Source organism: Streptopelia decaocto (assembly GCF_964273445.1).
Source record: "Streptopelia decaocto genome assembly, chromosome: 11".
NCBI classification, from domain to species: Eukaryota; Metazoa; Chordata; class Aves; order Columbiformes; family Columbidae; genus Streptopelia; species Streptopelia decaocto.
Genome location: NC_138666.1, coordinates 11,739,986 through 11,753,170, shown reverse-complemented (window position 1 = coordinate 11,753,170; position 13,185 = coordinate 11,739,986). Strand labels below are relative to the sequence as shown.

At 44.4% G+C, this 13,185-nt stretch overlaps 1 protein-coding gene across 1 annotated transcript; it reads right to left on the bottom strand.

Annotated features, from left to right (window-relative positions):
* Positions 1-309: 309 nt before the first annotated feature.
* LOC309444737 (purine nucleoside phosphorylase-like) lies at positions 310-10,579 on the bottom strand (the record flags this gene model as incomplete). Its single annotated transcript, XM_082062824.1, has 6 exons — positions 310-527; positions 1,418-1,608; positions 5,228-5,403; positions 6,752-6,855; positions 7,154-7,323; positions 10,557-10,579. The coding sequence occupies 6 exons, from the start codon at positions 10,577-10,579 to the stop codon at positions 310-312; spliced, it is 882 nt and encodes a 293-aa protein (XP_081918950.1).
* Positions 10,580-13,185: the final 2,606 nt, after the last annotated feature.

The window sequence follows — 13,185 nt, the reverse complement described above, 5'->3', positions numbered from 1 at the left end:
AACAAAACAAGAGCGAACTGGAGGCCACAGTATTGAGGGGCTCATTGCCAACACGTGGGTTTGGGAATCTGCCAGAGGTCAGACCCTGTTTAAGTGCCAGAAAGCTGTTCTGGTCACTGGCTGCTAACTGGGAGATCATTCTGGTTAAATTCAAAGCAAACCTCTGCACCTGCTCAGCAAAAACACAGGGACAAAGATCAAAAGGTCTATTCAAATCAGGAGAGCAGAAGGAGACAGTCTCACCCACAGCTCTCCCCCAGCACTTGCCAGCATTCACACATTACGATATGAATGTTAAGTGGCCAGAAGTCAGGGGGAGTTCGCGCTTTCCCCCAGCTTGCCAAGCAGGTGTGTGACCAGTTTCTGCAGGGCTTCAGCCCGGACCACCGAGACGCGCAGGACTTCCTCGTGGTTGGCTTTCTCTTGACTGTCGTAGCTGGTCACCGCTTTGTTGGTGATGAGGGAGATCCCAAGGACTCTGAGGCCACAATGCCTGGCTACAATTACTTCTGGAACAGTGCTCATGCCTACAGTAAGAGAGGAAAGGATTGGGATGAGTGGGGATTTACACCAAAACAAGATCTCTCCAAAACTGGAAACCCCGATCCTACCTTCAGCACATGCCATTGTCTCATTCCCCAGAAGCTCTCTATTTCTGAACCATGTAATAGTTCAAGGCTGTGATACTTAGAAGTCTGTAATAGTTACAACCCTGCTCAGCACAATGAACTTCCCACATTTGATTCCTATGCGCTATGTCTCTCTCCCCTCAAGATGTGTCAGACTGCTTGCAGCCCTAAGAGAAGTACTGAAGTGCTGTGTCATTTGGCTCTTCCTCGACTGAAAAAAAAGCAAATTGCAAAGAAAAATGGCTTTGTGAGGAGCTGAGCTCCTTTCCTCACACAACACAAATCTGCAGATATTAATGAATGGATCTCCATGAGATGCTTCAATGGCACAGGAGTCAAGCTGGAGGAATGATATGGATGATAATGCTTGTCCTCCTCATATACAGCTGGGGAGGTATCCATAAATTAACATCCCTAAACAATCCTTGTAGAGGGCTGCTTTGTAGGGAAGAGGCCCAGTGAAAATCCTTACAGTGTCAGAATTTAATCAGATGATAGAAAAGGACTACTTCTTACTGGGGCTTACTCAGCCCTGCTGAAGTTGAGCCATCTGAGCATGGGAGTTTTGTGTTTGGGAAATAAACAACATTGTGTTGGGATCCCTGTCCTGGGCAGCCACAAACACACAGACCCTCTGCAGATCTATCCTAAGAGCTGTGCTAAAGCCACCACAGAACTAAGCAGAAATACACAGAGCTCCTTTCTGCAGGCCCAGCAGACTGAAAAAAGTCAGCCTGTAGCAGAACTAAATGTTTAATCCATGTGCCCAGCCAAGCCTACCAGCTTACCTACAGCATCCGCTCCCAGCGCCTGCAGCATGCGGCACTCAGCAATGGTTTCATAGCAGGGACCGGGCAGCACACAGTACACCCCTTCTCGGATGAAGCTCAGAAAGCCCAGCTCCTGTGCGCTCTCCATCGCCAGACCAAGCAGATCTTGTTCATAAGCATCTGACATGGACGGAAACCTCACCCCAAACCTGCAAGGCAACAAAGGGTACAGCTGTGGTGATATTGCTACCACTACGTTCCTCCATCAGAGTTCAGGGATGATCATCCTTTGGAGAAAAGGGAAATATTAAGGGCAGACCTACCACAGACGCAGTCTGCCTCATCCCAGCCACATCATGAGATACTTCTGGCACCATGACATTCCTGCTAGATCTAATCACCTGAGACCCTCAGCATGCAGAGGTCGTGGCTGTCGGAAGGTCTGGCGCTGTGTTCCTGCTGCACAAACCCTCAGGAACAGTCTTTCCAAGGCCCCTGTCTGCAGGGAGCACTAATGGTCAATTCTCTTCCCAATAACTTCCCACAGTGACTTTTAAACATTGTCCAGACAGCTGCTGCCCTTTGCTTCTCCTGCACGACAGTCTGTAGACAGGCTCCCTGTGGCACCAAGTCCCAGCAGCTGTCCCCAGGGACAGGGTTTGCACAGGGCCTGATGGAGCATCAGTCACAACATTTAAGACTCAGGCAGCTACTAAACCAGGCTCATGACCAGGGATGCCCCGTACCACAGCAGCAAGGGCTGTCCCACCCCTGTGTTGACATGCACATGCTCAAAACAGAGACACAGAGTTGGCTGCACTGGACAAATCCCATGAGATATGAGTCTTTACCACGTTACATTTCTACATTAGACCAGCTTGAAGGGCCTCAAGGAATGACTTTCTTGGCAAGGCAGATGAACAAAGCTTGCTAGTCAGAAATACAACTCAGGAAAGAGCATCCAGCTCTGCACTTGGTTTCTGGCACAGTAAAATCACACCAAGCACAAGCTTGGAGACTCTTCTAGGACAGAAGTACAATCCAATTGCCAGTTTGAGATGCCCCAGCAGGTTCTATGTGCCCCTCAGCTGCCTGTCCAGATCCTGCAGGTCTCATATTGCACCTGCCAGCCCCAGAGAATGGGTATTGGATACTCAGTAGAACATCAGATGGTATGAAATGTCTACATTAAGGCAATGGCATCCTATTCCAGGTGTCCTCCTTTGTGGGAAAAATGGGAAGACTAGCACATGTTGGATCCCCAGGGCTGTATTTTAGGTAGCCTTCATCCTATGCTTCAAGGCTGGGTCTCTTGCTTGCGTTGGATCTTAAGGTAAGAGCTTGGTTCTGTTCCTGACTGAGCAAAACATACTATTGATTCAAGTAGAGCAGAAGAAAATGGCCAAGACTGGCATGCTGCTGCTGAGAAAATCCAAAAAATAAACTGCCAGCCACCAACTCAGTTCAGTAGGAGTGGACCAGGTCCCTCATCTAGGCTATTAAAGCTCCTGCTTGTTTTCATATTCTTCCAGCTGAATGTTTAGGGCAGTAGGTGGCTTATTTAACATTTATAAACACTAAAATGTTATATAAACAAAAACCAAGCTTTTCCATCTGGTCTGAGGTAATAAGTATTCATCACCATGAAAATTGCTTCTCTCTCCTGAAGGATGGCCAGCAACGCAGAAGCCAATCTCTAATTTATTAAATTCAGTCCTCAGATTCTCACAGTATATTTCCTTTCCACATCACTTCATTGCCTCTGGTTTTACTCTGCTGTGCTTAGATAAATCCTTCCTGGTAGCTGAGCTAGACTGGATTTTAGGAGGACTTAGCTCAGCTAAAGCTCTGCAATGCTTTGAAAGTTGATTCATAAAGACCTTTTGCCCACGTTGATGCCTTGGTCAGCAGTACAAGAGTCACCTCCCAGAGCACTGCAGCCTTCCCGGGGAAGCTGCTCTTGGGAGGCAGCGAGACAACTACACTGCCTTTGAACCTTGTCCAGACACAGTTAATGTTTGGTTGGCATTTCTCCTCCTGGTCCTAAGTGACTGTGCAGGTCCAGAGAACTTTGAACGCTCCTCCATGTGGCTTCTGTGCTTTTGATCCTTCTTTCCTCCAACTCACAACACTACCTATGAAGATGTAAAGGTGTTCTGCTTCAGATGGGTACTGTCCTCTTGCCATTTGAATTGCAGAGCAGCATTTATTTCTCCTGAGGCATTTGCTAGCGCCTTTCAGACTTCTTCAGAAGCAGGAGCCAGGTCTGGTGTTACATCAGGAAAGAAATAACTAACTGGAAGCCAGGTAGACCACCTTACTCTCAGCCAGAACTTTCTTTTTGGAAAGGCCCCAGGACAGTCCAGATGCCTGCCCTGCAAATACATCCTTTTTCAAGATGAAAGTACCAGCCCAACAACAGATTTAACCATTTCATTATCTAAACTCACTCTTTGCTCATAAACTACCACCTCCATTGCCTGTCCTCTGGCTTCACACACCTGGCTTTCATCTGGCCTCTCTCCTGTCAGCTTGGTTAGAAAATAATTCTTGTTATCTTCTTATCACAATCCATCCTTTCTTTCCTGCCATAAGTCTCTGACATCCCTGGATCTTTACAGCTTCTGTGTTGACTTTCCTGAGACTTGATGTGTCCTCCCACCCTTTTTAGCTCCATTTGAGAACTAAGGAACTTCTTGTAAACACCGGCCCATCTGGAATATTCCCTCTTGGTGCTATGACCTTGTTGGTGCTGTTTGTCTTCCACCCTGCCAGTCTGGTGGTGCCTTGGGTTTTAGTATCATAGATTAATTCAGGTTAGAAGGGACCTTGCAGTCATCTAGTCCAACCTCCTGCTCAAAGCAACTCTATGTCTGATGGCAACTGCACTTCAGGAGTGAGATTGTGCTACATGTCCCTGTGTGCACAAGAGGATAAGGGTGCCATTACACAGCTCAAATGGAAAACCCAATTTCCCAGCTAAACCAGCAGCAGGTCACTCCCTTAGATGTAGAGGTCTTCTGAGAAGCTGCCAAGACAACCACCTCTCAGATCGATGCCTTCAGTGAACACATGATGTTAAAGCAAAAGACAGCCCAGGCTAATGACCTGGATACAACATGGTTATCAGGAGGCTGAAGTTTTATCTTTGCTCTTCTATCAACTTACTGCCTGGTCTCCGTCTTATCAGTTCCATCACACCAGAAACAGCTGTTGAAAAATGCTGGCTAGAGACACAGGAGTCCACCAGATTGCTCAATGAAGAGGAACCAGCAGAGAGAGGGACAGACAAGAAGAGACAGCATTGGGTCTCTTTAGCAGATGGTATGTCTGGTCATGTCAGGAGAAAGATCAGAAGCCTGCTTTCATAAAACAAAACCTTCTGGAGGTTTGCATATAAACTCCTTATAGGCTTGCAAGAGTAAGCACCAGCCAAGGAAGGGTACTGGGGCAGGTGGCACAGCACACACAGCTACTGCTCTGACTTTGCCCTCAGGGGTACCTGGATCCAAACTTGACCTCAGTATGTATTTGCCAGCAGGCACAACTGGCAATCCTAGCCTGAGGCTGGAGGAAGAAAGGAGGGGTCAGCCAGGAACTAGTAAAGATCTGTTCAGCTACAGCACCACTTGAACTCCAGTGTTGGGTAACAGGAGATAAATCAGGACAGGAGCAAAAGCCAGTAACGGAGCTGCATTGGAAGACTAAACAACCTGCCATGCAGCTGCTTTAAGGCAGTGACATTAATCCTTCATTAAAACCTCAGAAATATTGTTCTGCTCCTGCATGCCTATGCTGCCCAGTTCCGGGATGGGTGATGCCTCTTACCTCTCATCATTTGGTCCACGCAGTGGATTCTGCCCTCCTGAGCCAAATGTGCTGATGTGATCTTTAATGAGCATGAGGTCCCCCACTTGGAAGTGGGGATTCAGTCCCCCAGCAGCATTGGTGACAATCAAGATCTCCACACCCAGGAGAAAGAAGACCCTGACAGGAAAGGTGACCTGCAAGAACCAAGGGCACATTTGTGATGAGTATCACAAGTAGTAGACAGCTGCTACTACTACATTTGTAGTATCACAATTTGTGGACAGCTTACATGGCACAGAGAAGGGTCTATGAGGCTACAAGAAGACAAAACTTTTTCTCCAATTTTAAATATTCCTCTAATTTAAATAGAAAGAATTTTAGGGTTTTTTTAAACATATTAAAAACTAATCTCAAAATGAAAACCATTAAAATTCAAGCAGAGATTTCCTACAGTTGCACTAAGGTCAAATAAATGCAGTACAAAAAGAATACGCAGATAATTTTTCCTCACTGCCGAGGCCTCGCAGAGATCAAACCACTATGCTGATTGAAGTAACTACTTAATGCTCATGGACTTGGAGTGTAATTGATAAACCAGCTTTTTACAGCAATGACGCATTCTGCAGAAGCAGATAGACTCTTTTATTCGTTTCATTTTATCCATGTTAGTTCACTTCAGTGACCTGCTCATGCAAAATTAAGGAACTACTGGGAACTGGAAAAAAATTTTAAAAGCTTGATTTTGAGGAGTCAGGAAGGAATTGGGAGGATCTGCTACCTCTAAATGTAGGCTGAAAATTTGCTAACTATGGACATCACTTCTTTAAGAAATTAGTTAATTTTAAAAGATAAACATGTTTTGATATACCTAGTATTGGATCAAGTACATTAATTTTTTTGTATGAAAAATTGAGTGTTGCCAAGCATTACAGTTTACATCCAAATGCAAACTGACCTCAGCCACCAATAAAACCTCAAAGCTATCCAAATAAAGAACGGCCAAAACAATCAGCCAGTAAATAAATACTATTGGTGTTCGCAACATAAACATATATACATGCATGTTAGGTAATACTTGAATATTCACATAGTTCTGTATGTTAACTGGTAGACTATACCAAGTTACACTAGCCAGGGAGTTTTTTCTAGGTAACAAAGAGCTGTAAACTCTATAAATGCAAAAGAGCATTAATATAAATTGTTCCTATAACTCAAAGTTTCCTGATTGCTGATTTAAATCTTTATTAAAATGAGTTAAAGCATGTAAATCAATCTGCCTTGTATGAGATACTATTTTGCCCTGTGACTACAGCAGGACAAGCCACCTTGTATGGCTGCACAGCATCAGCTTCACGTGGCAGAAGCCAACTACCTCTCGGTTTGAACTCCCCATTCTACTCTTTGTAGAGAAATCTAAAACCTAAGCAAGATCCGTTGCAAGAGCCATGTAAGTTCATTGCAGGAGGTAACCTCCTGCAGTCACTTTCACATCTTTTAGAACGTATCTCCCTCACATGAACGATTTTCTCAAGCGGAACTCACCATGCTGACAGAAAATCCTTCGTAATAGTGGAAACGTCCCTGCATACACACGCAGGGTTGTCCATTCAGCTCCCCAAACACCAATCTGCCAGCATGCCCTACAACTGGAAATTAATAAAGTGTCATTCTCAGTACAGGTCTCAAGGTATTCTACTTTAAAGGGATTTGTCAGTTGATGGTTCTGCATTACAGTGGGGCCAAGTGCTGTGAAACCTGGAGCTGAAAGTTAAATAAATACCACAACACAGAAATATCTAGTGGGTTTTTTTACTATGAACACACATTTCACCACTGAGGGACTGAGACCAGTGCCAAGTGGGGCACGTTGACTTGAGTTCTCTCTCTGCAAGGCTGTTGCAGGTTGCTGATGGATGGGTTGCTGATACCTGTGGTTGTGCTAACCTGTGCTCCGTGGGAAATGAGGGATGTCCTCATACTTAAAGACTGTTTTGTTATCCAGCGCATCGGCCAGGCCTCCCAGTCCAGACCCACAGATGATAGCGATCTTTGGGCGCTGGGCGGTACGGGCACGTAACCAATCTGCCGTTTCCTTGTATGCCTCATAGCTATTTCTGCAAAAGGAGAAGAGGTCAGTGAGGCTATCAACCCACACAAAGAACAAGCTTCAGAGGATAAAAGTCCTGAAAAGCTGTAAAGAAAAACAAATTTCATTAAAAGTAAAATATTAGGAGCTTTGCTGGTATTATTGAAGATGTTTCACTTTTAATCTCATACATTTTACCCCTGGCCACAGGCAAATCATTTGAATCCTCTTCGCTGGTTTCATTCTACAGTGGAGAACTGGCTAATGATACCTAGATCACAGACATGTCACAAGGCATAACCACACCAGCTTCTGATGGTCTCCAGTCTCTCCTGAGTTACTGAAAGAATGCAAAAGTTCAGTTAGATGGAGAAATTGCAGCTTATATGTGTGTACATATTAATGTCCAACCTCTGATGGGGAAAAACACAAGAGGACAGAGGCCGAGGGCACCTGTACAGCACAGCTGGGATGTTGTGCTCATGGAGTAGACACCACCCTCTGCAGTAGGTGGATTACTGGGACATGGGACAAGCATCTTCTACAGAAACGGAGAACACAATCTTCATCAGATTTGAGTGCCATCAGCTCTCAGTGCTTCCATCTGGGGCTGGTAATACATCTCAAACATCCACTTCCTTCATACCTTGTGGTTTCAGTACAGGAGGCTAAACATGGGGATCTCGTTCATCCTCTCCCACAGGCTGGGCAGTGGGTCACACCTGCCGACTCATCCTAGGCAAGAGGCCCAAGGACACCAATCTATGTCAAAACAGAAACTTAAAACAGGAATTCGGGCTCCCGGACTTACACCGTCTCATTTAAGAGCAGGACTGCTTAAATGCCTTGGCAAAAAAACTCTCTTAACCAGCACTGAGGCACATTGCAAGAAAGTGGGATAGAAGCTGCACTGCCTGTTGTGTATCTGTCTCCTGGGAAGAGAGAGGACTTCAACTTTCAGGGCTGTCAGCCCAGTATTCATCAGATGCATTAATCACAGTTTTAGAACATAATCAATAGCAGAATGAGCCCATAATCCTGTTTCCAATAGGACAAAGCAGGTATCTTATGAAAGTCAATATCAAGGTTGATTGGAAGCTCTCTTCAAAAGCAAGAGCACTGACAGCATTTCTTGATGGCAACTCAATCATTATCACTGATGAGTAGAATTAGTGACTGTATATGGTGGAGAACTGGGTCATGGAGTGAACCAACACAGGTAGGGGCAGCAGGTCCTCTATATGAAAAACTGCTCTGCTTACTAAGGTGTGAGAGAATCAGATAGTGAGAGGTTGAAGGTGATGTAAAATTGACTGGAGATGCTCATAAGCAGACACTGCCTGCCTTTTTAAAATTTTTTTAATCAAGCCTCTTGTTTCCAGAGGTGCAAACCTCAGTCATGTTGTGACTCTGCTGTCTGCAGCCTTACGGGACACACAGAAAAGCTTCTAAAGTGGTGCTGTACACTCCAGGAGGTCTCAGACCATTGATGAAGAGGATTTGGCTGTCAGCATACAACTGGTTCTTCTAACTGGAACATCATATACTCAAATAAACTCAATTCCATGTTTGCTTCTTTATAATGAAAAGATCAGTAGTTATTGCACAGGTATCTTCTGTGAGCTTTTCCTTCTCCTTGCTGTCCAGCTCCTGCTGTATGTCCTGTCCAACATCTGACACATCCAGCTTATGTTCCTAGTTACAAACTGATGTCAAAAATACCTCACTATGTCAGAAACTTGTGATCAATGAGAAGAAAAAACTTCCATATGCACAAATTAAAATGAAGAGTCATGCTTAGCTGAAATACTTCTCAAAGGAAAAGTCTGGAAATGAGAAAGTTTATTTACCATAGCATATTTTTGCATTTTCCGTGTGTACCAAGAGCTCCTGAAATAAATAAAAGCTATGGAAGCGACATTAATGAAGCCTGCACTTGACTATATTATCCCTTGCTTTCAGATAAAAGCTTTAGAAATGCTTTACATACATTAACAAATGATTCTCCCTGAATTTCTCTGATGAATAACTATAATCCTCATTTACAAATTAGAGGGAACTAAGAGAATTTAAATGTAATATCTAAGCTTTTGACATACCTGTGGCCGTAATGGGAAAAGAATGAGGTCACCAAGATCTGCTCTTCCTCATAACCATTAATCCTCCCTTTTTTTTTTTCCCAGTATTTTTTTTTTTCAAAAGGCGCATACATTCTTGCAAAATAACAATAAGGAGTGGATATTACTCCTATATCCCCCAAATTTTTAGGAGTGTGGGATGAACTCCATTCAATGTCTGCTGACGGAGCTGTGCTGAGTTTGAGGGCCTTTTTTTCCTTCTAAACAGAAGACATTAAAATATCAAAAGGAATTTCAGTGAGTACAGAGGGGCCTTGCAGAGCCCTCTCCATCCCAGAGCCTTCGGACACACCAGAGCTGTCCCCAGGGCCGAGAGCATAAAGATGCCAAAATTAATCTGCAGTGCCCTCCTTGCAAGGTACCAGCAGGCATAGATGAGTTCCAAATGCAAAGAAGATACCTGCTCAGTGGGAGCTGAGGGGAGGCTTGACCCATGGGTCACCAAATGCAACATTTAGCCTGGAACTGCATGAGCTGGAGGTCTGTGCAAGCTTTTTGACAGCCTGAATTAATACATGTAGCACAAGGCCCCCTGTAGCTACTCCATCTCCAACAAAGCACACCTAATAATAGTGCTCAGTAGCGTCACTTTGGATTAAATCACAGGATCAGCTGAAAACACAATCCCCTTCATTGTGGTTGCTGTCATCCGCTGGCGAAACACATCTGTTGCAAAACACAGGACTGTCACCGGTGACAGATCTTTCATGGCATGAAAAAAATCCCCACCTTCATTGTGCTTCTAGGTTGGTCGAAAGCAAAGTCCACATATAAAGCAGATATATACCAATAAACAGATAAAACATCATATTTCAGGGAGGGGCACGCCACCATACGTATTGGCAGAGTATGCCTCTCCAAACCACAAAACTTGCCTTTTCTGGCCCATAACCTCTCCCAAGGTCACCTGCTCCTTGCCATATTTCATAATACCAGCACCTGACACAGGCAGATGGCCAGATTCCTCTTCAGTAATAAGATTTTACTTCTGAGCAGCCCTTGTTTGGCATTAAGCACACAGGAGGAAAAAAAAGGAGGAAAAGAAGGCGAGGAAAAGCGATGCAATTTCACCAGCCCCTTCCAGCTTGGATGTCTGCACATCCCCTATTTCACAGCACCTTACCTGTCTTCCTCAGCATAGGCCATCCTCCTCCTCTCTGCTTAACCCACAGAAGGAGATGGTTGCTGGAAATGGAGCTGCAGGGTTTTAATTAACCAGAGAGCAGAGGCCCAGTGAACCTGCAAGAGCTGCTGCTGCCCCTGGCAGTGAGTCAGGGAGGTGTGTCCTGGCTTCTCTATGCTTTTCCCCTGAGCATCTCTAATCCCAGAGTAGGAGGGGCATGTTCAGGACAACTGCTTTTCCGGCCTCACCCCCATGACACGCATGTTCTAGAGCTCTGCAGAAAGTTTACACGCATGCTTCATAATGCGGATGGAGCCTAGAACATTCATGTGTCCATGCACAACTTTCCAGCAGCTGCCCAGAGAGGAGCAGCTGACAAGGGATCTGCAGAGATGGGCACACTCGTGTATCAACTGGGAACCCACCAGCAGCTGGAGTCACCTGCTCGTTTGCAATTCAAACCCCTGGGACGTGGCACGAGCTCACTGGGTGTGCGCCGACTGTGCAGGGTGACCTGCGCCACCTACTTCTGCAACAGGCAACAAGATAATTCCCATATCTCACATAGTTCTCTTGCCGTTCTTTCATGGGAACCAGCGGTGAGGTCCCATTAGCTTCCCCCAGGTTTTTTTTTTTGCTCACATTGCCTCACCCATCTCAAAATGAAATATTGCCTGCAGATATGCTAAGCCTCTGTTCAGCTGATTACATTATGGAAGATATAAGGAAAAAAAAACCATCAGGGGTCCCACCATCTGCCCCTCTGATTTTTAGCTTTGTTCAATATGGAAATGAAGCTTACACCAACCTTGCCATGTCCTTGCAACAGCGTCTCATCCCAACAACTGATGTGAACCACATTTTACGGAGCCATAAATGTGTTTAAGACAATTGAGTGCCAAAAAAATTCAAGCAAGTCTGTGATAAGTAGAGACCTTACATGCCCCAGGTAAAAGGCTACAGCTACACTCAGAGCTTACCAGATCCAGAAGGGACACAAGGGACTAGAATTTATAAATATCCCAAGCTGAGAAAAAACCTCAATTAGAACTTTTCAATCCCTAGACAAATCAGCCAGACATTTAAAAAATTAGAAAAAAACAGTGGCATCAGTTTCAGGCCTCATAATATTTCTTATTACTTCCATTCACATTTGCTTGTTGGTCTTCAAGACCTCACATCAAACATCCCCTTGGTTGCCCCAGGAAACTCAGACAACTTCAAAGACAAACAAGACAATAAATGCAGCCAGAAAAACCTGGACATTTTAAGAGATATTTACTTCATGTTGGAAAGCAGAAACCCACAGTGACCCCCTCGATGCCAGCACAGGCTGGGAGTCTGTAACAACCAGCAGGATTTGGGCATCATGTGCAGCAGCAAGTTCTGTTGATAAGAGGTATTTGTTGAGATACAATTGGCACTAAAACAGAAAATGGATCTGAACAGAAACCATAAGTGCCCTTTCCCTTCTAGTTCTTGACCTTCTTCCTCATGTTCACATTTCCACTTCTTATTTACATTCTCCTAGAAAACTTAAAATGCTTCTTCTATGAAGACCAGCAGGCAGGAGCACTGCCTCTTCATGAACCAGTGGCACAATGCTGTACCCTGCTCTCAGTTTGCTTGGGGCCATGGAAAAAAGAAATCAACAATAAGGGTCTAATATTGCTCCATCATTTTCCCTTCTATGCCCTCTTTCTCATTCTGTTTTTACCACACTCCCCCTTTTTTGTCATTCCCCCTCATTCTTGTCTTTCTGAACCTGAGCCATCGCTATCTCTTGACTCCGCAAGTCACCGTCAGCCCAAGCAACCTCTGCCCAAAGCCAGTGCCTTAGAGCCACCTCCCAGCTCCCTCTTTTTTTGCTCTCTGGAAACATACGCTCCTCTTGCCAGCACTCTTGACTTATTTGAAAGCCATTATTTGCTCCTATTAAATTAAATGATATAGCAATGTTAGGTCCTTAATGTTGATTTTCCATACAGTTCTTTGGTATCAGCAGAGTTCCAATGCCCCCCAGATATGTTCCCTTGTTCAGCCTTAACCTGATTACGTTCATTAATCTGATTCCCTTTTGCAAAGCAGACAAGAGAGATCAGACAGCCTGAGAGCTCTTCCCAATTTGCTCTCATCTAAGACAATCTACTCCCTAGTTTGTATTTACATGGAAAACAGGATTATAAAAAAGGGAACATTTTATCTATGTTTCTGCAGTGCCTGTTATTTAACAGCAAGAAAAAAATACTTGAGTTTTGACCTGTAATGGTGCATTGGCTGGACAAGTACCAGATAAAGGTTCACCTAATAGAAAAAATTAATTTGAGCATTGAGGGCATTCATCCCAATAACACTGTAGAGAGAAAGAAAAAAGTAATTAAGCTTCAGTTCCTGTGCGAGTACTCCAAAGCAGATCTACCTAAAAAAAATAAGTTATTGAATAGATGGCATGGTCCTTAAGAAAGAGTATTGACAGTCCTCCGTCCTGAAAAAACTCTCAGTCATCTCTTCCTCTTGCTGTATGTATGTGTCTGCAGCAAATAGTATCTATAATAATGATCTTATTGGCTTGGGTGTCATTCAAATCCTGTTTCTGTAGCTGGAACTTCAACAGCTACAGGATGCAGAC